At 50.4% G+C, this 21,818-nt stretch overlaps 4 protein-coding genes across 4 annotated transcripts; 2 read left to right on the forward strand and 2 right to left on the reverse strand.

Moving 5' to 3' along the window:
- Window positions 1–909: 909 nt before the first annotated feature.
- ENH_00002530 (hypothetical protein, conserved) lies at window positions 910–3,874 on the forward strand (the record flags this gene model as incomplete). Its single annotated transcript, XM_013583957.1, has 6 exons — window positions 910–1,033; window positions 1,248–2,026; window positions 2,168–2,555; window positions 2,738–2,879; window positions 3,040–3,427; window positions 3,596–3,874. 6 exons carry the CDS (start codon window positions 910–912, stop codon window positions 3,872–3,874), a joined length of 2,100 nt encoding a protein of 699 aa, XP_013439411.1.
- Window positions 3,875–6,440: 2,566 nt separating this feature from the next.
- On the forward strand, window positions 6,441–7,796 carry ENH_00002540 (p36 protein, putative; the record flags this gene model as incomplete). Its single annotated transcript, XM_013583958.1, has 5 exons — window positions 6,441–6,651; window positions 6,828–6,947; window positions 7,064–7,181; window positions 7,359–7,440; window positions 7,647–7,796. 5 exons carry the CDS (start codon window positions 6,441–6,443, stop codon window positions 7,794–7,796), a joined length of 681 nt encoding a protein of 226 aa, XP_013439412.1.
- A 1,248-nt stretch (window positions 7,797–9,044) lies between these two features.
- On the reverse strand, window positions 9,045–15,439 carry ENH_00002550 (hypothetical protein, conserved; the record flags this gene model as incomplete). Its single annotated transcript, XM_013583959.1, has 14 exons — window positions 9,045–9,188; window positions 9,354–9,567; window positions 9,871–9,971; window positions 10,230–10,655; window positions 10,776–10,915; window positions 11,087–11,173; window positions 11,300–11,580; window positions 12,062–12,119; window positions 12,682–12,939; window positions 13,329–13,457; window positions 13,755–13,994; window positions 14,135–14,412; window positions 14,528–14,704; window positions 14,817–15,439. 14 exons carry the CDS (start codon window positions 15,437–15,439, stop codon window positions 9,045–9,047), a joined length of 3,156 nt encoding a protein of 1,051 aa, XP_013439413.1.
- Window positions 15,440–17,367: 1,928 nt separating this feature from the next.
- Window positions 17,368–21,102, reverse strand: ENH_00002560 (Chromosome II, complete genome, related; the record flags this gene model as incomplete). The annotated part of the gene is made up of 9 exons (XM_013583960.1): window positions 17,368–17,427; window positions 17,558–17,667; window positions 17,918–18,042; window positions 18,266–18,425; window positions 18,604–18,694; window positions 18,834–19,152; window positions 19,310–19,480; window positions 19,700–19,769; window positions 19,980–21,102. 9 exons carry the CDS (start codon window positions 21,100–21,102, stop codon window positions 17,368–17,370), a joined length of 2,229 nt encoding a protein of 742 aa, XP_013439414.1.
- Window positions 21,103–21,818: the final 716 nt, after the last annotated feature.

Here is a 21,818-nt window from a genome sequence, read left to right on the forward strand (position 1 = left end):
CATGAACAGGCCTCTTTGAGCAAGGCACTTTCCTTGAATAGTTGTTCCAGCGGTCGCACCATGGACGACCTCTTCAGTTATGGGGAGGTGATGTGCTCGGCATGTTTTCCAGGCCGTTAAAACTGCATTCATGAGCAAAATACTCTTCCTATAATGCTTCTATGTGTGAGGAGCCGGTCATTTGCGAGCGCCACTACTCTGTGCTTGGTGAAACATGGATGGGTCGCTCGATGGGCGCGCGAAAGGCTCGTGGAATTAATACTGCGTACTGGTAGGGCCTTAGGGCTTGATTGTCCCACGCTAACTCCTAAAGTGTTCAATTATAGTTATTAAAGGCTAAACTCAGCCCAGTAAGCTGTGACCTAGAGACACGGGCTCGAGCCACACACCGGCAAACATCCTGAGAACTCTGGCCCCTCATTGTCCGGTGCCAAGTACCGGCCTCAAGCATGCGACCAACGTGGACCAAGCCTGTAATATAAATTTTTATGTACTGAAAGGTACTACTTTTTTTCATGTTGGGGCGGGCGGTGGCAGTCTGGCCAAACGAAATGCTAGTTCGAGCTCATCGATTCGCAAGGGACTGGTCAGTTTTAGTTTCATGCGCTCTGCCGGATCAGGCTGTTTCCACGCGGCGCATACGCTGAAGCGAGAGCTTTGTCTAATCTCCTTGGAGATAACTTACGGTACTCTGCGTGCTTCTGCAATCATGGGCCGATGCGAAGCGAGAAAGAAGACAATAGCCTGTCTGTCAAATGGGAATTTTTTAACTTATTTACCCACATTAGAGTCTTTTCAGTTATTCCTTCACTGTAACTGTCTTTCCCCTTCTCTTGGAGCCTTCTAGTGGGTCACTGGCGTCCTCACTGACCAGAGCAACAGCTGACTTCCTATTGGTGTCCCGGCAGCATGCAGACTTCCACGCTAGGCCCGACGCGTGGCTCTCTTGGTGGAACTGCACAGCTGCCCACGAAGACAGATGGCAAGGCAGGCGATTGGTGGATCCTCGGATCCACGAATTACACAGTTGTTGGTAAGCGTTGCCTTCACACCGAACCCAAAACAGGAGTGGCCAATGGCCGGCTCCACGGACGGAATGAACACTTGAAGCCAACAGCTGATTTCTGGTTTTTTGATGAGCGCTGTGGGCTCTATGCATATCCATGCGAAATGTGTTCCACTACGGCGATAACATCTCATTGGCCTACAGCCACCCTTTCAACCTGCATTTGCTGCTGTGCTCTCAGATCCAACAAGGCCAAAGACTTCAAAGACGCCTGTAAGAAGGCTTGAGAAATATGACGAACAAGCAAGAAATGTCGCGCCAGAGAGCGTCTCGGGTTGGCTCGCTACCAGCCCGCGGTCCAGAGTGCTTGACTTTCCAGATCGGTGGCCATCCAGCAATATGCGAAGCAGAAGACGTAGCACTGATGGAGAGCAAGGGATTGAGTATTCGCGAAGCTTGCGGGGGGGCTTGAAAGAAGCAGAAAGTGCGGCTTATGGTGGACGAATGGGAAGTTCACTGCTTTCTGCTAGTCAGCCTGTTGGCCGTCCCGCTAGTATTCGGAGTCAACGCACTATCATGGGCATTCCGCCTGTAAAGGGCTCTTTTCACGTTCCGGAGAATTTTCGTCACCAGAGATCTAGTTCAGTTGCGGGCTCTCGTGGAAGTCTTCCTTCCTTTAAGGATCTCGTGAGGAAAATGCAGGAAGATGCGGAGCGTCGGCGGTTGGGCGAACTCAGCATATTTACTCCACTTAGGCAGGGCACCACAAGAGGGGTGAATTCGAATTTCGAGCAGGTGCTAAGTCTTGGGAGCGGCTCAAGCGGTGACCGTAAGGATGAGATGAACAGGCAAAGCAACAGCGGCAATGGCGCCTTCAGAGCTCCAGGTGGGAGAGGAAGCTCCATCGATGCTCTTTACCGGGATTTTGCAAGAGAACGACTGAAGAGGAGCTTCACCCGTTTATCCTCCGCTATGAGCTCTTCAGTTTCCCGTGGGCAAATGGATGAGTCCGGAAATGATGTAAGCACTTTGTAGTTGTCTTTGCGCAGTAGTTTGCCGAACGATGGTGTCCACGCCATTCAGCTCACTCTAAAGATGTTTTTTACAGCAATCAGTATCTGTAGCACGTGGACCTTCTTTTTGTGTGCTTGTTCACAAAAGGCGGATATCTTGGACACTTCTCCTGCCGGCGCTGGCAAAAGAGCAATTACTGCATTGAGGCAACTTGAGCAGAGTTCCCGTCTAATACACACGCAGTTGCGGAGCTTGCAACGTGCGACTGAAACTTGGGATAAAATGGCGTCTCTGATGGAGCCTGAGTTGGGAAAGGGAGCAAACCAGGGCCTGATAGCGGGAACAAGTTTTTTCGACGGACATTTTGGCACTGGTAGTTGGCAATTGTTTGAGCAGGATCCAGTAGTGCCTCACGCTGCTATGACTGACGTTCAGCGTGAGGAGGCGGAGCGAGCAGCAAAAGCTGCAAGTCAACAGCGCGAGTCACAGATGAACGCTCTTCGGCAGCTACTGGAACACGTAGAGAAAGCTTGTGGTGAGCTTGCAGTAGGTCGTTTTTTGGCCTTTTTGCTGTGGTGTTTTTTTGCGGATTGCTCTGGTATCGATGGGGCCAAAGATGTTTGTTGAGCTACAGCATTTTCACTTTGAAGCATTCTTAAAAAGCATTGGAAATGCAACATGCTTAGCTGCCCCATGTAAGCATTTTGTTTGTTTCAGAAAGCCAGGAGCTCTTCAGGAAATCTTCTGCAGTTTGTTTTGCCCTGGACACATATGATACTGTCGCGGAGATCTGGTCGAGCTGTGCTCCATTAACGCCGCTGATCGCGCCTGTGGCACTTGCATCTCTTGTTTGTGTTTTGTAAGGCACACTGCACAGTTCGCTGATAGGGGTTTAGTGCACATGCAAGAACTGGCCGCGCGCTGAACTAAGATGTCATTTCTGATGCCTTGATTCATCTGATAAAGCACTCTAGACGAGCGGGATCGCATTGTACTTCGCACGTTCTTTTTTTGCGCAGGGCCTACGAATTTTGTGCCATAGGGTCTACAGAATTGGCAGCCCAGAGTCTGGCCAGCCTTTTGGTTCATGCAGGCTTCGAAAAAGTTGACGCAAAATTTCAGGAGCGAAACTTACGTTTTTCGCTCCTTTATGAATCAATGCTTGAAAATAAAAATCTCATAGAGAGAATTGCCGTGAAGATAATTGCACTCGTACTTGACCATGACACTCCCAGAGCAAGCCGTCAAACTGCTTCGCAGCTTCAGGTGCCGAAGTATGAGCATTTGGGCCTGCCAGGGATGATGATCAAGGAAACGATGTTTGGTGACTCATCTTTGAGCGCGTCAGCTCACTCCGAAATGCCTCCGGTGACGACTGTGGCTCAACAGGCGATTTTGGCTATCCATGTACGTTTACATGACAAGCCTGTTTTCCACTGCTTCCGGAACTTGTGGCTACCACATGCGGAATTTGATGACCTTGCTGGCAGACTTTCTGACATTACTGCAAAGCTGTCTTGCTCATTGTGGCGTCTGTAAATGCATGGGCTAAACATTTTATGTGAAATTGTTCAGGAGGCTGGAGGCCAACGGGGAGACCCCGTGTTTCTAGAGCGCGAAGCAGAACAAGAGAGGGACAGGAGAATGTCCAGCAAGAGCCGGATTCTGCTGCGGAAACTAGGCTTTGTAATTATGGAGCTTCGCATACACATGAACAAGTTGCTTGCGTGCTGCATAGCAATGAGTGAGCTTGGATGCACACGTAGGGCTTGGGAATGCATCAGTGAGTTTAAGTCGCGAGCGAGAGAAATTTTGAGCCAGCCAGCCAGCAATGATGGGTCAACAGCAGACTGACTGATGCCCAACAAAGTGTGGTGCACCGTATTAATTAAGTCGCCTTTTGTAGTTCTCAAGTTTCTCATTTTTTTTCTCTTTTTGCTCCACACTTGAGTGAAGCATTCATGCTTTTTGCGAGTTTTTGGTCAATTCCTAAACATGCATGCCGCAGAAAATATGAAAGCGGTCTGCTTCCCATTTGCACAGACGTTTGCAGCTCACCTTGGAGGCTGCGAGACTTCCAGACAGTTACACGGCTTGGTAGCTTGTTAAGAGCCTCGGAAGTCTGGTGGAAACAGTTCCGTGTTCCCACACTTTAAATGAAAGTTTGAGATGCGAAGCGGCTCTAGAGTAGTCGGGAAGCAGCATATCAGCGGAGCAGCAACAGATCTGCGCGGAGCAGCTTATGAAAATGCTGTATCAACAACACTGCAACACATGATCGTATCTGAAGCCTGCTGAGAAGAAATTTGTTGTACAGTACCCTGAATTGCTGCTAATTTAGACAGAAGCTTATTCTTCCAAAGCCATAAGCAGCTCGCCTTGAAGGATATTATTCAGTCTATGAACACGTTTTCACCCTGCGAATGTCGGAATGCCCACCGGCGTAGTATAGAGGGGTACATGTGGCTGCGGCTGGAGCTACTGTGTCGTCGCCAGTTGTTCAAGCTCAGGCAAATCGGTCACGGGATGGGAAAGAACTCCATAGATCATGTGGAGAGAGAAGTACATCAGGCCTGTGGCTGTGCGCAACTGTTTTTTCACTGAATACCGAGTAACATGCAGAACAAGGTGCGTACACTTGAAAACAGTGGCTCTGGCTAGTCATGACAAGTGCTCTTGCATTGAAGGACGGAATGTATAGAGCATTTTGCATAGGAGCAACAGAGGTATCCTATTGATTCGCCAACTGAATATGAATTCTCAGAACATCGACGTACAGGTAGATTTAGTTACCTAAGGCAGTCAGTAAATATGGAGTCGTTATTCAAACCCTTCTACCAAGAGTTCTCCAGCAGGAGTACAGTGACCTTCCTATTGTGTAGAACTGTTCTCAATAGTTCACTAGTTTCCTTGGATGCAATATAGCGTCAGAAACTCAAGCGGATGTTGCACGCTAGGTCGCTACGGCTGACGCGGCTGCGCTGGATGTGTAAAGAGGTCCTTTGACAGGCCATTTGTTCCCTTTTACTGTGTGAAACGGATGTTGTGCCGCAACACCTGAAGACTAGCGGTCCGTTCCTATCTTTGCTCCCACAGGCCCGCCTGCGAACAGTATTTCCGCCGTGCACCAGCCCGTTGTAGGACATAACTCGGACTTGCCAATCAAATATATGCATGTTAAGCAACGGAAACCCACAGTATGAAGATTTTCCTTGCAACCTAAGGAGCATGGACCCTTTCGCCGAACGCTCGTTAGCGCATCAGTAGAATTTTGCATTGGCTCCTTCGCAGCATACAAAATGCGCCTGGTTCACTTCAGAAACAGCCAATAGCTTGTTGCATCATTTTTCCCAGACCGGTTCACGAAGACAGTGAATAAAGAGTAATTTTAGAGTCCCATTGACACATTATACAGCGCACGACTCCCCGCCACCGGCGCATAGATCTCTAGAACCGGCATGATGCCATTAGAGCAAACTTTGCTAGTGGTGCACTGCAACCCACCTCACAATATAGTTTGGCGTAACATGGAGACATGAATATAAGAAGATGCCTTTTGAAATTTAACTCTCTAAGTACAGGGTGCCGGTATCTGGTGCAGCCGAAGTCCCAACGGAGACGAAAGGCAAAGGATTTCGCTTGGTGGGTCGGAGGAAAGCACCGTTCCTTACTAGTTTCCGCAAGGTTTTATTTAATTAACTGTAAAAAATTAACGGATGCCTGTAATTCGTGCAGGAGGTTAGCCAACTGCTAAAATGGAGGCGACGTTTTAGGGCCGCAGCTGCTCGATCTCACCCAGAGCGTTGAGGGCTTGTATGCAGACGAGGCTCGCACATCCTTCTGCAGGGAACGCAGAGGTATCCAGAGCATACACCTCCATTTGCTGAGGAATATTGTGCCCATACTATATCACAGAAGAGACAAGCAAGGCCGTATGCCTTCGCAAGCTCGGCAAGTTTCGCGTTGTCCGCGCCTTCACCAATTAGTGCTGTTTTCCTCACTGCAATGAGACGGCGTCAAACCTTTCCTCCAGTAGTTTTCTAGAAATATTGCTGGCGTGGGTGATGGCGTCGTGGCTCGGAGAGCTATGCGTGTAAACTGGCTCATATGTTCGCTATAGTGGTGAGGTACTAGGAGGATACTCGAAATGCGTGAGGGGAACTCAACGCCAGGTATTGTTTCAATGCAGAAGTGGACTCTCGCCAGCGCATCTCCAGGTCTGCCGTTCGCGCCCCACACGCTTTCACCGAACGTGAAAAACCCGCAGAGTCATCGCCTGACCTGCCTAACCTGGTCAGGTGATGCAAATACGGGCCAGCTGCGCCGTGCATCTTTGGAACGCAGCAGCAAGCAGGCCTTCCGCGCAGAAAACTGGATAAGGTCCTTTAGCTGGCTCCTGATACTCCTTATATTTGCTTCAATGGCGTTGCCATCCACGGCAGCAGAAAGCAGTTTCAGCAAAGGCACCACGGCGCTCCGACTGAAGAAGCTTCTCTGCAAGGCCTTGTCGGCAAAAGAACCATGCACAGCTCTTGCTGACGCTGTGAAAACAGGTGGCATTCGTGTCATTGCTGTTGACTTCGATCTAACCATGATCACTGTGCATTCAGGCAAGTGCACCCGCGCACACAGTGCGGAAATCTCCATTAAGCCATGACTCTTTATGCGGGTTTTCACCGGCAGTCTAGCCGATCACTGCATGTGTCTAGGTGTAAGCTAGCTAATACTTGCATACCTGTGGAGCGGACTGTGGCTGTTGGGGAGTGTTGGAGAAAGCCTGACGCCTTTGGTGCGTTCTTCTTACCAGGTGGCAGCGCTTCGAATGTGCCAGATAACCCAATATTTACGTCCCTCTCTCCTGACTTTGATGCGTTCGCGTCGGCGGCCACTTCTCGCGGGATTCCTATTGCCGTGGTGACCTTTGGAGGTGAATTTCTGTAGACTGAAGTGGAGCTCATGCTTGTTACTTGTAGCAGCTGCTGCAAGTCCTCGCGGTGCTATTAAAGCACACGCTGACGCTGTTTAGGTGGATAATGCGTGCAGATCCAAGGGCTATCGCATCACGTCCAGACCGCATTGCAGGCGAGCCGCTAGTGCAACGTGTGCTTGAAGGAAGCGCTGCCTCGTTCAAAGTAGACGCGGTGTTTCCCTTTTATCCCCCGTGAGCTTCTTGGCTGAGGAATGACTACTTCGAAAACGCATGGTTTGCGTCAGTGAGGAGGCAGAGCATTTGCACTAGTGCTTCATTTTTGGAGGCTTTTACTAAGTGAAGAAAGACTCTTGGCTGTGATACAACTTACGCCCTGCCTGTTTTTTGTGATTCGCCTCGTATTTTCAGGCTTTATCAGTGGCCAGCTGACTACAAGGTCTTGGGTTTAAAGGAACCTATGCCTTTTAGCAAGTCATTTCACATAAGCAAGGTTGGTCTTCGATGCTAGTCATGTGTTGCTGCTTTCGTTCAGGCTGGTGGGTGGGTGGGGTGCATTGTTCAGCAAGAAGTGCAGCTGAACAGGCTTACCCAATTTTTTAAATCGATATTTTGGGGCCCACGGCACCAGTGAATAGTGACTGCGCATGCTGCTGTTGTAAGCACGCATGCGTGAAATAGTCATGCGCTTGCGCGAAGGTTCTTGAGCACTTCGGCGTCTCAAAGGAACAGGTGCTGCTCATTGACGATGACCCAAACAACTGTTCGGCATTTGCAGCAGAAGGAGGCGTTTCACTCAGAGTTGCTGGCGACCGCGGATTCGATTGCGCAAACCTAGAAGTCGTTTAGACCCACCTCTCCACCTGTCTATCATTGCTCTCACGGTGCTGACAGTGAAGACTTCTAGAAAGACTGCTCGTTTACTTCACGCGTGTTCATCTGGTGACAAGCCCTGTAGACCTTCACGACAGACTTCGAGTTCGCGTTGCCATTCAGCTGTTGCGTCTGCTGACGCCGATATTTGCGGATTTGTTTAAATGCGCTTGCATAGTTGTTCTAGGGGCTTCACTGCTTGTTATGCACCACTGGATGTCTCGCTAAATGTGCTCATTGCTGGGGGGGCAACCAGACAAGAGTCCGGCTGTTCCTGCGGCACTAACGGGCGGTGAATCCCACCTGTTGTGTCAGCAGCTACTTTTTATTAGCTCGGAATTACTTTGTTTTTATGGTAGACAAAGTGGGAGTTTGTAGGGCATCTTAGCAAGAGGAAGTTGGGAAGTGCTGTACTGCCGTTCGCACCATTGCAGCTACGCAGTACTACGAAGACCTGAATATTACTGCCAGCGCATGAATACTTATGACATTTAAAGGTAGCCAGTCCTTCGTACTCGCAGAGCAGCTCACCGCTGGAGATAACACGGAAAGGGGCGCTCCGCACACCACAGCGGTAGCTCTATGCCTCAGAGCGCAAAGCCAATAGACGGTCAGCTGCTGGAGCACAGAGCTTCTTGCACTATACGTACACGTGTGCGGGAGTCAGCTTATCGATTTTCTGGGGACTGCACGCCGTCTGACTGTTTATTTCCGGCCAACACACAGCCGCGCTAAACGGCTTCATGGACACGGTTGACATCCGTCAAACACAGAACACTGCTTGCCACCCAAGAAGTGCAAGCGCCTCGTTGCGCTGTTCCCCCAATAAAGTCCTTTCCCACATATTAAACCCAAGCAGCAATTAGAACTTCTACAGTACTGCTAACGCTTCCTCCATAGATGAGAACTCTGCCGAAAGGCAGTCACAGAGGCCCTGAGGGCACTACTCCGTGCGTACCTAGCAAGAAATTGCTCTGTAGCCCATTGTGGACGACAGCGAACAAACACATTCATTCCTTCTTCGAGACAAAGGAACTACCCAATATTTTCGAGTGGTGCTTAACAAAAGCGGCATCTTTGGGATGCCATAGTGTCCTGCTTCGTTGAGGCTCCGCCACTGGAGTAACGTAGTATGACAGGCGCTTCTTTCCGAATATTTCAAAAATGGCCTTCTGATTTCCCCTGTCTAGCCCTTCCGCGGAGATTCTAGATGGTATCCATCCTCTAGTCTGCCTTATGGAAGTACGATTTTTTCGGCGCCCTGTCAAGTCCCGACTCAGATGCTCTACGTTTCTGGCCGTCGAATAGCATAGCCAGGCCAACATCACCACCTCTCCGTTGTTGCTGCTGCTGTTGCAGCTGCTGCCACTGCGTTGACACCAGTGCATTCCAGAGTTCAACTACAGCAGCACAACATAAAACTATGCCTGCTGAGACGACAGGCCGGCTATAGCTTTCTGACCCACAATGGAGAGACAGACTGTCTAAGTACTCGAGTTTACGTGGAAGGTGTGCCTAATTTTTTTAGCGGACCTGGATCAATTTTTGAATGCTTGATCTTTTCTCGGTAGGTAATGCAGAGCATGCCTCTCCAGAAGTCGAGCCCTTCTGTTCCGTCTGTTTAAATGAGTCTTGTGGAGGCGAACAGTTTTCCTTCTGAACCGCATTTGTCTCTGCTGCTGCTGTTGCAATCGCACCAAAACTATGGCGTTGCTGCTCTTGCCACAAGAGGGCCTCTCTAAGCTGCCTGCAGCGTGCACAAATAAACATAGAACAATGATAAATTTGCGACTGCAAAGTTCGTTCCGACACTAAAGTCGGAAGTGCTGGAGCAGTCGCAGCGGTTCCTACCTATCGCCAAGACCGTACATGCTCAATCTTCGTTTCAACATTTTCCACACGTCATGATGACAGCTGCTCCTTTGAAGCTGCTTATCTGCTTATACACGCTGGCTAGCAGCAGTGCTTAGTACGATTTGACACGCTTGTTACCGTTTTGGGTTAAGGTACCAGAGCCACTGAGAGTATTCTGAGAATTCTATTAACATACTCTGCTTGGAGCCGCGTATCTGAATCTAGAAGCGAACGAGCATGCTGGGGGGCGTTTTCGTTCTTCAGTCTCAGCGCCATTTCCTTGGCTACGCCATGAAGCTGCAAATACGAAGCATCCAGCCAACTCGTGCATTTACATGAAACGGCGTGGAATTCTGATGGTACTTCACCGCACAAGTCATATCCTTCTTGGTCCCCGTACAAGCGGTGGTATGAAGTAGAGAGACAGTGGGGGTTCTCAAACATGACGCCTGCAGCTGGTGGGTAATGAGAAAGTTCCGCTCACAGACGATGTAGCAACGCGACATAGTGCCTATGTGCTGATTCAGGGCCTTTGCCGAAAATTTGGCCCCTCACCCTTTTGTCATCTGTACACTTAGCGAAGCCTCTCAGGCAGTATTTGTCGTGCCGTTTGCTAAGAAGCTGAAGCTTTCTTTGAGCTTCCCTGGCCTCAGCATCCCCTTCGGCGCCACCAACGGTTGACCCTCCACATATGCTAACAAAATGATTCAGTTGTCTGATGGCCATTTCCTGTTGAAACCTCAGCTCGTCATATTGCGGCCAGGGAACGAGCGCGGCATCCCCTCCCCCATCTCCAACCCCTTTGAGTTGTTTATCCTGCCGTAGAAGCCTCTGCCACCGACTGTATTTCCAGAGGTCAGGCGAGGGTATGCGGAGAGGGATATGCTCCATTGTGTACCCGAAAAAAGCATCGGCAACGGAACAATCAGGAAACGAGAGACCTTCTTCATTCGCCTTTAGACGGACGACACCCAATTCCCCCTGAAGCAATAAAACACATGAAGTAACCAGGAGAACAAACTCCTAAAAGAAAACGAATAAAACGTAAAGAAGACAATAGAGGCGACGCTGAGAAAAAGAAACTTATCTGATCTCACTGACTTTCGTTTCGTCGATAATAATTGGGAATAGAGGCGCCGTGGCTGACGCTTCCCTAAGCGAGCATAGCTTCACCCATCTGAATGCGTATGACAGCCCTCCAACACTCGTGGAGGCAACCGGTAGCAGCCCGCGAACGATTCCTAAGCCAAGTACAATTAGAAAACAGAAACACGGTTATGGTCGCTGCACTTCATGAAGCATAGGAACTCGAGTTTCCACGGGTCACCTAGCCCGAGATCTATTCCGTGCATACCTGCACGTACTGCCAGTTAAGTCCTACGATATCCTGATTGGCAGGGACGTTACGGGACTAAACTTGCCCGAAGTATCCTTCACTGCGGGCATTCCTCCAGGAGAAACACTGATCCAATCTAGTGGGGAACCCACGTCGAAGAAACCTGAAAATGCATAAAGGCAAAGAGTGGCCGCAAAAGCTTCCAAAAACTTGCATGAAATCTCATACTGACCACGCAGTGGGCCTTCGCGTCTACGTTGCTTCACGATAAGCCTAACCAGCACCTAACCTTCATGAATAATGTCCACTTCCGGAATACAAGCGGCTGCGGCAGGCGGAGCTGCCAATCGCCTCTTTAAACAAGAAATAGGCAGACGAAATGCGGCATTTTCGCACGCTGGGCTCGGGTGAACATGCATCACGTAGCAATACAGCTGCAAAAACCCTTCGCTGCTTCCTGTTTGTGTCACAACGATCAGCAATTGCTGAGAACCACACAGCGAAACAGGCTTCCCAAACACATCAGCTGTGTATAGCAGTGTCCCTCCCAATGTGAAGATGCGCAGCGTCCTGAAGCAACAAGTTACAGGACATGCATGCACCTGGGTTGCAGATAATGTAACTGCAGCCGATGAAATGGGACATGCTTTCGCATGCATTCGCAGAAGGGCAACCACCTCCAATAAAATGCCGATTGCATTCTCGTTGGTACTGCGGGCTCCAGTGCCTAAGTGCGATGCCTAAGCGGCTAAACGGCATCCGGCAAAACTGTGAGCGCCCTTATGTTAATAATTAGACCTGCCTCTCTTCAGTGACTGCGGCCACGAATGAATCCCCTGCAGCGACGGCAACAATCTCCTCTCCCTCCGAAAAATGTTTCAGCCACGAACCCGCATCCAAAAAGGAGCTTCGCACAGTAAACACAGCATGCAATCATTATGGAGTGGTTCATGATGAGCAGAAAGCTCTGCGCACCAATCAAATGACGCGCCTCCTTGCTGTGTGAGGACCGGGAATTACGGAGTCAAGAGGAACGGCGGAAGAGTCCTACCGGAACTCTAAGACGCTGTGATTGGAGCCTGACGCAGCCAAGACAACACCAGCTCTACCTGCAAAACAAGCAGCAAAAGCTCCCATTCGCCAAACAACCCCTTAGTATTGAGCGATGCAACACCTATCTACTGCACCCATGCCGTAGCGATTGCACCCGCGCCGCAGCAGTAGCGATTCACTTTACTTACAGAGAGCTGCAGCTGACGAATTTTGCAAATCTGTCAACTTTCTGTGAGCCGTGCCATCAGCAACAGCACCAGGCGAGAAATTAAAGACATCAAGCACAGAGTTGTCGGCAGTCACAGTCTTGGTTATATGCCCTAGATGAGTCCAAAACAAACACCTGAAGGAGCAGCACTGGAGACAAGCGGGCACCTTGCCATGAACCTAACGTCCACTATCTCACACAGTGACAAAACAGAAAGAGAGCCTCATTAGCCGCCTTCGTATGGGCATGCACATGCAAAAAGTACAACGCAACAGTGAAGCTTCTGGAGTCTTTTGTGGTGGCTGCAAAATGTTTGGCATAGAAAAGCCTCAAACAAATAGGACTGTAGTGTGCAAAGACGGATGCTTTTTCGCACCACGGCTTTCCTGCTTCTAGTGGCTTGGGCCCACCACCTGGATGAACAATCGGCTGTTTAATATAGTGCTGCCTCTTGAACAGTGAATTTATCATTGCCTGAGCCTCTTGCAACTCGGACCGTAGAGCAATAATGCTCGATGCGACAGTTTCAGCATCCCCAGCGTCAAGCCCCTCTCCGTCTACTGACGTCCTGCGGAAGCCCCCAGTCTCAGTACCGCTACTTTCACTCTCCTCTTCAGCTCCAGTTAGCGGCCGTTTCCGGCGCTTCCGACTGTGTTTCTTGGGGGGAGCTGCACGCATGATCGCACATGAATATAAACCAATAAAAGGATGTGACCAGCATGCCCTTCTCAGTATGATGTAAGCATGACCGCGGGCAACACATCACATATCATCATACAAGCACTCGACACCGTTTCGGTCCTTGCCTCTATATATCTACCCAATTCAGTGTTAGTGAAAAGAAGAGCGTTCGCGCCGCAAATTTGTGTAGGAACGTTGTCATAAGTGGTTCAGGTTGCAGCACCCTCCATTTTGAACACACGCTCAGCAGGCAGACAATGTTTGCTCAAATACTTGAAGGCGCCCATCTTCAAACAACATGAGCGTGGCTGCGCTTGCTATCAAAGGAATTCACAGATGCAATTCAGCCAACGAAAATGCTTGTCTGCCTGCGTACTTCTCTCCTCGGGCTCCATTCCGTCAAAAAGTTCATTCCCCTCCGCCTCGTTTTCCGATTCTTCAGCGGAGGCTTCCGCAGCCTCCCGACTCAGGAATGCTTCGACTGAACTCGCAGATGCTTTGCTGCCTACACATAGAATGATGACACATGGCGCAGCACAAGCCGTTAAATGTAGCTAGTACTTTTCCAACAGCTCAATAGGGAATCGCACCCCTAAACTTACAAAAGCTCGAACCGATGCACGTAAACAGAGGAAGCAAGCGCCCATGCGCCCACGTGGCCACATAAGAAGCACTTATGTTTTGGACGCATTCTTTCAACATGTCAGCTATTCCAGCAACGGGATGAAGAAACGTGCGAATGACCTGCCGCCGTCCACCGAAGTCCATTGATGAGCAGTGGTTCCAACACAGTTCCACTCACTTTTCACACCCTCGGCCTCCTCCTCGTCTGCCAAAGGAGTCTTTGAATTCTGGCTCGTCTGCTTGTCAACAGTGGGTGAGGCGACAGGAGCCTGTGCCGCTGAACGAGCTGCATTGCAGAGGTCTTCAGAGGACAGGCAGAGTAAGCCAAGAGTACCATCACTTCGAAGCAGCAGTAGGCAGGCAAACGGGGCAACGGCGGGAAGAAAGCAAATACCCTGCAACTGCGCCTTTCCGTCATCTGCAGATGGACAAAAGACACAAAATACCCACGAGAGAATCTGAGGAGGCCTTCCTAACTCATGTAACTCGACAATGAAATGGTGGAAGAAGTGCGCAAGTACAAGACAGTGGATCTGAGGGCACAAGTGGCTTATTTACTGCGTATTGTCATAAGCGGCTCCTCTTGTTGCATCCTCCAAACGCATATGGTGCCCCTGGTGGATACACCGCACATCAGCGGTTCGCCTTCCCCCTCATTGGGTCCGACCGATACTCTACCATCGGCAATAAAACCAAAGTGCTGAACAAAAAGCAAAGGGAACGCGGCTTCGGTCTGAGGCAAGGACGGCGCCTCAGTTGCCTCCTCCCAAGCAGTTGATCTGGATGAACAGCGGAGCTGTAGAGCCCCTGGAAGCAGCAGTTTTTCCTCTTTAACCCTGCACGCAGAAAAGCGAAGCGCTGTTAGGACAATTTTGGACCAGATAACCGGAACACAACAATGATGGGGTGGCTAACGAGGCACCGGCACTGCTGACAAAACAAACTTCACACCAAGCAGGTTGAGGTGGCGGCTCAGCAGATCCTGTAAGCTTCAAAGGAGAGAAGTCCTTCAAAACGCTAAACTGCCACCCATCACGCTTAAGCAGGACCAGGCGCCTTTTTCTGGTGCTGATGGCTGCATGGTCGCCTCGGGGGGACAGAGTGAGACGGCACCCTCCGTCCACGACGCTGTGCACAGTTCAGGCAGCGCAGCATTATATGCAGTCTAAAGCGTTGCACAGAGAAAGTGGCATAGCGAATGTATAGTTCGGTAATTCGTGAAAGGTCAGGTCCAACTCACGGGAATTCCGTTGTTTGGTTTCTGTCTGGCCATGATGCAACGGCAACTCCGTCGCTATACAGCACGACCACCATTAAAACCCATTTGCTGAGGCCTTCCTTAGTCTTGTCTGCGTCAGCCAGTCCTGTGTCATCCTTGCTGGTGACGTAGCAGCACGCAATATCGACAGGCTCGGCCATCCGGCAGCATAGGAGCTGCTTTGATGAGCCAGTGAGGGAACGTGGGAGCTTCTGTCCCCCGATCTCCCTTTGCTCTTGCTCCTTTACCTCGAGTAGCCATAACTGGCCGTTTGACAACCCTGCGAGCAGCTGGAGGGGCGCTTCATTCGTATGGGCCTCCGCTGAGGCCAAGGCCGTCACGCCGCAGTCGGCTGCCGACGCCGCAGCAATGGTCAGCTTGCAGCTCTCTAATTCTTCAGCCTTTTCGCGAGTTGGTAGCAGACGGTGAGCGATGACTGTGGACGACCCATTGAAGGTGAAAAAGTCCGCGGCGAGCGGCCTTTCTGCATGGTCGGAGGGGCCTTGAGGCGGGGAGCGGACAACGGAACACAGGCCCTTTGGATGAAATCCCGAGCCTCCACTGCTATACCACTTTACACTGCGTCCCTCTCCCTCTGCTTTCATCGTCCCAACTTGTTGGTTTGTATTCTGAAACGGTAGAGACCTCAGCCTGGAAGGAGGAACCGCAGTGTGCCGAAGTCACAAATGCTACGCCACCACTTAGTAAGACACGCCAAAAAAATCAGCTCTAGCACTTCATTTTAAGGTGACGAGGGCAGAAGGCGAGGAGACTGTAGCTGGCTGGGTTTGGTTGCAGCTGTGTGCCCCACCACTCGAGTGCTCAGTACCCGAGGGCCTACTTATTATTGGGTAATATGCAGCTTTGTCTTCACTATTGAGAAAAAGCAAATGGCTGTTTTTCCGTGCCTTACGGTGAAAATTTTGTCACATGGGGCTGGAGCGTGGTGGTTGAGTAAAGTGTGTTATTGTGGCTGGTCTGATGGGTGGTTACTGGTGGGGCGTGGAGACAGCAGGTAACGAAAAGCTAGGAGCAAATGTTGAAATACTGACCTCAGGCTACCAATTTTCATACAAATATGCGGATATTGTTGTGTTTATATGTAGACGCTCTCGCGAATCGACTGTCCCAAGAAGACTGCCAGCAGACTGTTGACTGTCTCTTAGTGGTAAGCAATGCAAACGCAACTCCGCGCCACATGTTTTTGGACCATGGACGCAGTGTAAAATCAAGTGCGATTTTCTGACACACGATATTTATTCATGAAAAGAAGGTAAATACCGCTAAAGGCCAAATACAGACAAAGTTCGAGACTAAGTTTCCTGGATATGTGATAGTTTGGCGATGGTACTTCTACGCCTCAAAGGCTAGATAAGACGTCATGAAAATAACACTGTAACACTCCATTTTGCATCATGCCTTGCTCCTTCGTCCAATAGTACTTACTCCAGCCAGCTCTTCACTAGGGCCCCGTAGCGGAAGTAGAATCATGCAGTGGAACTACGGTAGGTAGCGGTTCTCTATGGCCTTAAGCATACCGAATGAAAGGGCTGGAAACCAATGCAGTCTATGCTAGCTTTTGTTGTGGCATGACTGAGGCGGCCTCGACGTATGCCCACCTACTTCTTGGCTGACCTCTCGCCAGTTCTTGATAGTTAACAAATCTACTCACTACTGCTGAAGTGACCCGTTTTGGCCGCAATCTGTTAATTACTAGCCTGCGTAGCTTCGCACACATGTGCTAGGGAGGGTCTGCAACTTGAACTCTGCTGTCTAACGCAGAGAGTAGCATGCGCTGCGCTCTACAAGCGAGCCTGTGAGGCCAATATATGACGGCACCATAGCATCTCCCTACTCAAGAAGCTAACATCTAGTTCGTCTGTACGACCCACCCATTTAGCTGTTCTGCGAACGAAACGTGCTAATTTTGCTCCAAATACCAAAAATCGCCTCGGCTGGAGATTCAAACGCAAAGAATTTAAACAAGAGTCTACCGAGTTACCTGCCGGTCCGGTGCTCAAAAAGCCTTAGAAGTGATGGCGCAGGGGCCGAAATGAGCATTCCCTTAAGGTGCACAAACTTAGGGCTGCGGCCCGTGATGCTCAGTTAGTCAGCTGCATTTCATGCATGAAACTAATGCAGTGTGCGCTGTTCACAGAAAAGAAATCAACAGTAAATCACATGGAAACCCATGCTACCGGATACACCAAAAACTGTCCGTAAGGAAAGAGGCATTCACATTGTTAGAAAACAGCTAGTGGCTGCTTGTGGGCGTCGAGTCATGTCATGCGACAGGAAACTGTAAAGCATGAGGAGCAGTGAACACAAAATCAGCGAATTGGCCTTCCCTCAACAACGCCGCTATTTTCCCGAAGTGGAGCAAGACTGCAGCTGCAGCCCGGCACGGATGCCTTTGCAAGTTAGCAAGTGGACAACACCAGAGTGACTTCTACACGATATTGCACGGAGGCTTTCACTCAGCTCCAAAATGTGAATGGAAGCCATGAAAAGGCAGGGATAGTCGTGGCAATCTTTAAATGTCCAAGTCCTTCATTGTGGCATACACTCGGGGCATTTCAAATAGAGCCATCTCCTGAATACAAAGCAACACCATAGCATGTTACTGACACAGGAGTGGCAGGCAGCAGCAAAAAATTGGCTAGTGTCCGCAAGAACGGCATAGCAGATTGCAATAGAGCCTGAAGGCAACCGTATCAGCTCACATTGTGAAGTGACAACCGAGCGTTGGTGGCGCCCGCAAGGACAAGGGCTGCCTCGACCCTCTGTCTCTCCACATTACATCCAAATAACCCTAGTCGCCTCAGCTGCTTCCCTGTGCCGAAAATATTGGAGCAAAAACAATACTGGCTATGTGAAATTCTTCGCAGGGCAGCGCGTTCTCTAACACAGGGGCACCAACGGCCACAAGAAGAGAACTCGCGGTCCCAGTCGGTGCACAGACGATCGTCTCTGAGTACTTGAAAGCGAGGAATCCATAAAACAGTAGGAAGCGAGCTATTGTCTCAGTCACTACAATCTGCAAAGGCATCGCGCAGCTGAAGGCACATTTGCCACAGTAGTACCTGAAGCAACAGTGAAGCCAGAATCACAAAAGGCGGAAGTGACCCTCCAACAATGCGAAACGTCAAGAAAACGAAGGAGAGGCAGCTCAGCCAGCAAGTGCACCAGCAAACTATCATCGATAGCCCTGCGACAACAAAGGCAAATGCTGCAGGAAGCAAAACGCCATGAACGGCACGGATGGTGATACTTGAAGAAACAGAGCGGCTCCTCGAAGCGTGGCTTCGTTCTACGGTGTTGCTTCTGCATATTTGACAGTAAGCCGTGAGTTGCATGAGTCAGTCAAGTGGGAATCTCCAACAGCGTGAAATGCAGGCGAATTTTGAGACAGGAAATGGCCAGCAGCTCACGCCGTGTGGCTTAATTTAAGGCGCGTAAGCGACTGGAGAGAAAATGCCAGGCGAAAGAGACAGTCGCGAGAAACAGGGCCAGTGCAAGAAAGATCCAGCATCTGCAGCTTGGGGCAGCCCTCCACAACAGCCGATACAGTTAGCGTGGTTACTGCAGTGTCTGTGCACCCGGAAGAAACCACAGCACTGAGTGTACGGTCAAAAACGACAAAGGCAAACTTGGCTGGCGTTCTCTCCACTGCCAAGCGACCTGCCCGTCAAGTCTTTGTAGAGCTAGCACTAACAGTAATTCCGCGACTCTTGCTGTGAGCAATATTGTGGCCGCTGGCACTACCCACCTGCCAAAACGAGGACTTGCAGATTGTGTAGAGAAGCAAAGACAGTGGCGGACGAGTCATCAATAGCTGTCCCGCGCAGATCAAGAAACTCCTACAAAATCACGAAGGGTCTGGATGTTTCCAGCAATCAGCTGTTGTCAGCAACCCAGAATGCCCCAACAGAAGCAGGTTTTCAACAACGGCTAACCGTGAATATGAAGCACAAAGAGCGGTACAGAATGCAGGCTCACGAGCGTCTTTTTCGCGTTGGCCAGGACGGTGAAGTCTTTCATCTCGCTGCATCGGGCAAGGGATAAAAATTTGATTGGAGCTATGCACTCCTCAACTTCGTGCTGAGGTTGTGCATGTTCCTGCTGCTGCTGGTACTGTTTCTGCTGCGGTGTCAGAAGGGCCTTGATTGATCGGCAAGTAAGGCGGCAGCATCCCCGAGCTCCAACTGTCAGCCCCAAGGCCACCCGTTCGAGCCGAGGCAGCAAACCCAGTGTTGACAGGGCTTCATCAGTCAAGGAGAAGGAGTCACGCAGATCTACACAACGCAGGTCACGAAGCCTGCAGCAGCCGAAATGCACCGGTTTGGAATGCAATATCCACCGAAAAGAGCAGAGCGAAGCAAAAGCTAGCCGGAAGCGCCAACAGCGCCACATGCAATAGATTGTCAATGGCATACGGATGCCATTGCGGCGACAGTGTTTCCATTCCTGCACACCTCAGGAGAAGTGTCCTTAGGCTCTTGTCTGTAAGTTTGTTGCACCGACGCATCACCAAGACTTGTAGCTTCTGGGGGAGAGCGTTGCTACGGGCTCGCGAGAGACGCTCTATCTGTGATGCACTCAGGCTTCCCCCTGCGGTTATCTCCAGTAGTCTCAAACTTGGCGAGCTGCAACATGCGCCCGCACAAGCTGCAGTGGGTTCACATCCATGCGCCAGCATGATCTTTAGGGCAGAATGACCGAAGTGGGACAATAACTTAGCACGAGCTGCAGTGAGACCTTAGTGTCTTGTTCGCTCGTCCCCAAATCTTGGAACAGTGTATATATTCTTTGGTGTAGCAGTGTCTTGCCTCATTATTGCCTTGATAAGAGCTTCTGCAGAAGACGTCGAAGCGTCCCCAGAAAAGCGCAAGATCCTCCGCTGACGGCGAATAACCCCAGCAAAGCGACGGCAAGCTGAGCCAACAGAAGCAGCAACAATGCCAGACGCAAAAACACAGGCAATGCCTTGCCGAAGCCTTCAAAATCACCGAAGTTAATTCGTCTTAAGTCCATCTGGCAAGCTTCTGCAATAGCACGAAGCAACTTCGGGTCGCAACAGCGGCAGCAGCAAGAGCGAAAACAGCATAAAGCAGCAGCAAAGTAACATAAAAATAAAGTGCTCACTCGTTGCAAATTCCTTTCCGCCATAGTCAAGGACATGGAGTATCAACGGCTCGGGCAAATCTACCCAGGGTCGTGTAAGACGAGCCGGATAAGCGGACCCAAAATCGCGACCTGCAGTAGGTGCTGGAGCTGAAGCTGTAGGGGCCTTGGCAGAATTCTCTCTACCAGAACCCCAGATCATGCAACCTGCATGGGGAGTAGTTGCGGATGCTGCTGTAGGCTCCAGTTCTCGGACTGCTGTTACTTTTCTCGGCACTGCGTCCGCCTGCAAAGTGCGTGACGATCCTGTTCGTTCCTGCTTGATGGTGTCCACACCGCTGCTTCCACACGCATTGGGTATAATGCCAGCACAAAAGCTGTCAGGAGAAGATTCTGACGCTGCGATTCCTGTCCGTTGCAGTTTCTTATGTCCCTCAGAGCTATTAAGATTCGCCTCGTTAGTGGCGCTTGCTGTACCACTCAGGCTGTATGGGGTGATGCGACGTTTGTGCCTCCAGTTGAAAATGTGAGCCAGATCCCCTGCTTTCGGGGGCACTTGCACCGAGACGTTGGCAGCCGATTTCTCTGCAGAAATTGCCATTTGGCACTGTTCAATTACTGAGCTTGCCGGCTGCGGCCTCAAACAGGGCAGTTCTACGTTGAGAGATGGTGATTCACCTGCTGAAGCTGCTGCTCCACAAATCTTCGCCGTTGAGTCAACGGTTGCAGCATCTGCCGATAGAGCGTCTGATCCCTTTGCTGCTCCTTGTGATACTCTTGAGAAGTCATCAGGGAGGCTATTCAGCTTTTCTGCTGCGCATTGCTCGCCTTTTTGTCTTGCTCCAACAAGAGGAGCTCCCTGCGGCGGTGACACTGATGTAGTAAGGGTCCCGCTGCCCTGTGCAGGCTTAAGGCCAAAGAATTGTCTGAGAGCCTTGGCCGATATTGGAGCCGCTTTGCCGGTTGAGCTGCTCTGGTTTGCCTTTCTCGTGAGCAATGCTCTCTTACACTGCTGCGATTGAACGCCCAAAAGTGTTGCTACCGCTGTGCCACCTGCAGTAGCTGCAGCAGCGTCTGCTGCGGCTTCTTGCGAAGGTACTGGTGATGAAGTTGCTGCTGCCCCTCTGCAGGGAGCACTCGGCATGATTGCAGCCAAGAGACGTACAGTACAATTTATGCAGAAGATGGGTCAGTACGGGCAGACTTCAGTTACCCAGTACCAAATGTTCAGGGCAATGGCTTCTTAAAATCACCATACAGAAGCTGCTGCTGCTCCCGCTGCAAATGCCGTCGCCTACTTTATTGCCGCAAATTGTTGAGGTTGCTGATGCTGCCGCTGTTAGCATGGAGCTCCGTTGGAACAAGCTATGTTGGTTTCACTCTCAGATTTTATTTCGGGATGGATGTAAAACAGGGCCCTCCCCCTTAAACATGAGACACGAGCGGATCCCTTTGCTTAACCCCAAAATGTTTTCATGAAGTATTGTCCACTGAGATGAGGTAGCAAAAACAACGCTGTAATAATAACCGGTACCAAGGCGAGTACTGCTGCCGTTGCTATACAGGGTGCTGTTGGTGTTGCTGCTCCTGCAGGCCTCAGCAAAGCACTACGGCTGCCGTAGGGCAGTATGGCATATGAACCAACACTTATATAAGCTTCCAATAAAATGACACTCACAGTATTTCGTGATTTTTGACAAGTAGTTGGCATGGTCGTGAGAGGTTGGTTTACATGATGCAGTCGCCGCATGATTCGTGAGATCAGCCACTTAGGACGGAAACTGGGTCACCGGCACCTGCTCTGGCAAGCATATTTCAGCCATCCCACGAGCCAGGTCACTATTATATTTTATATCCTTA

The sequence above is a fragment of the Eimeria necatrix genome, genomic scaffold, assembly GCF_000499385.1.
Source record: "Eimeria necatrix Houghton genomic scaffold, Enh_scaff107, whole genome shotgun sequence".
Taxonomy (NCBI): Eukaryota; Apicomplexa; class Conoidasida; order Eucoccidiorida; family Eimeriidae; genus Eimeria; species Eimeria necatrix.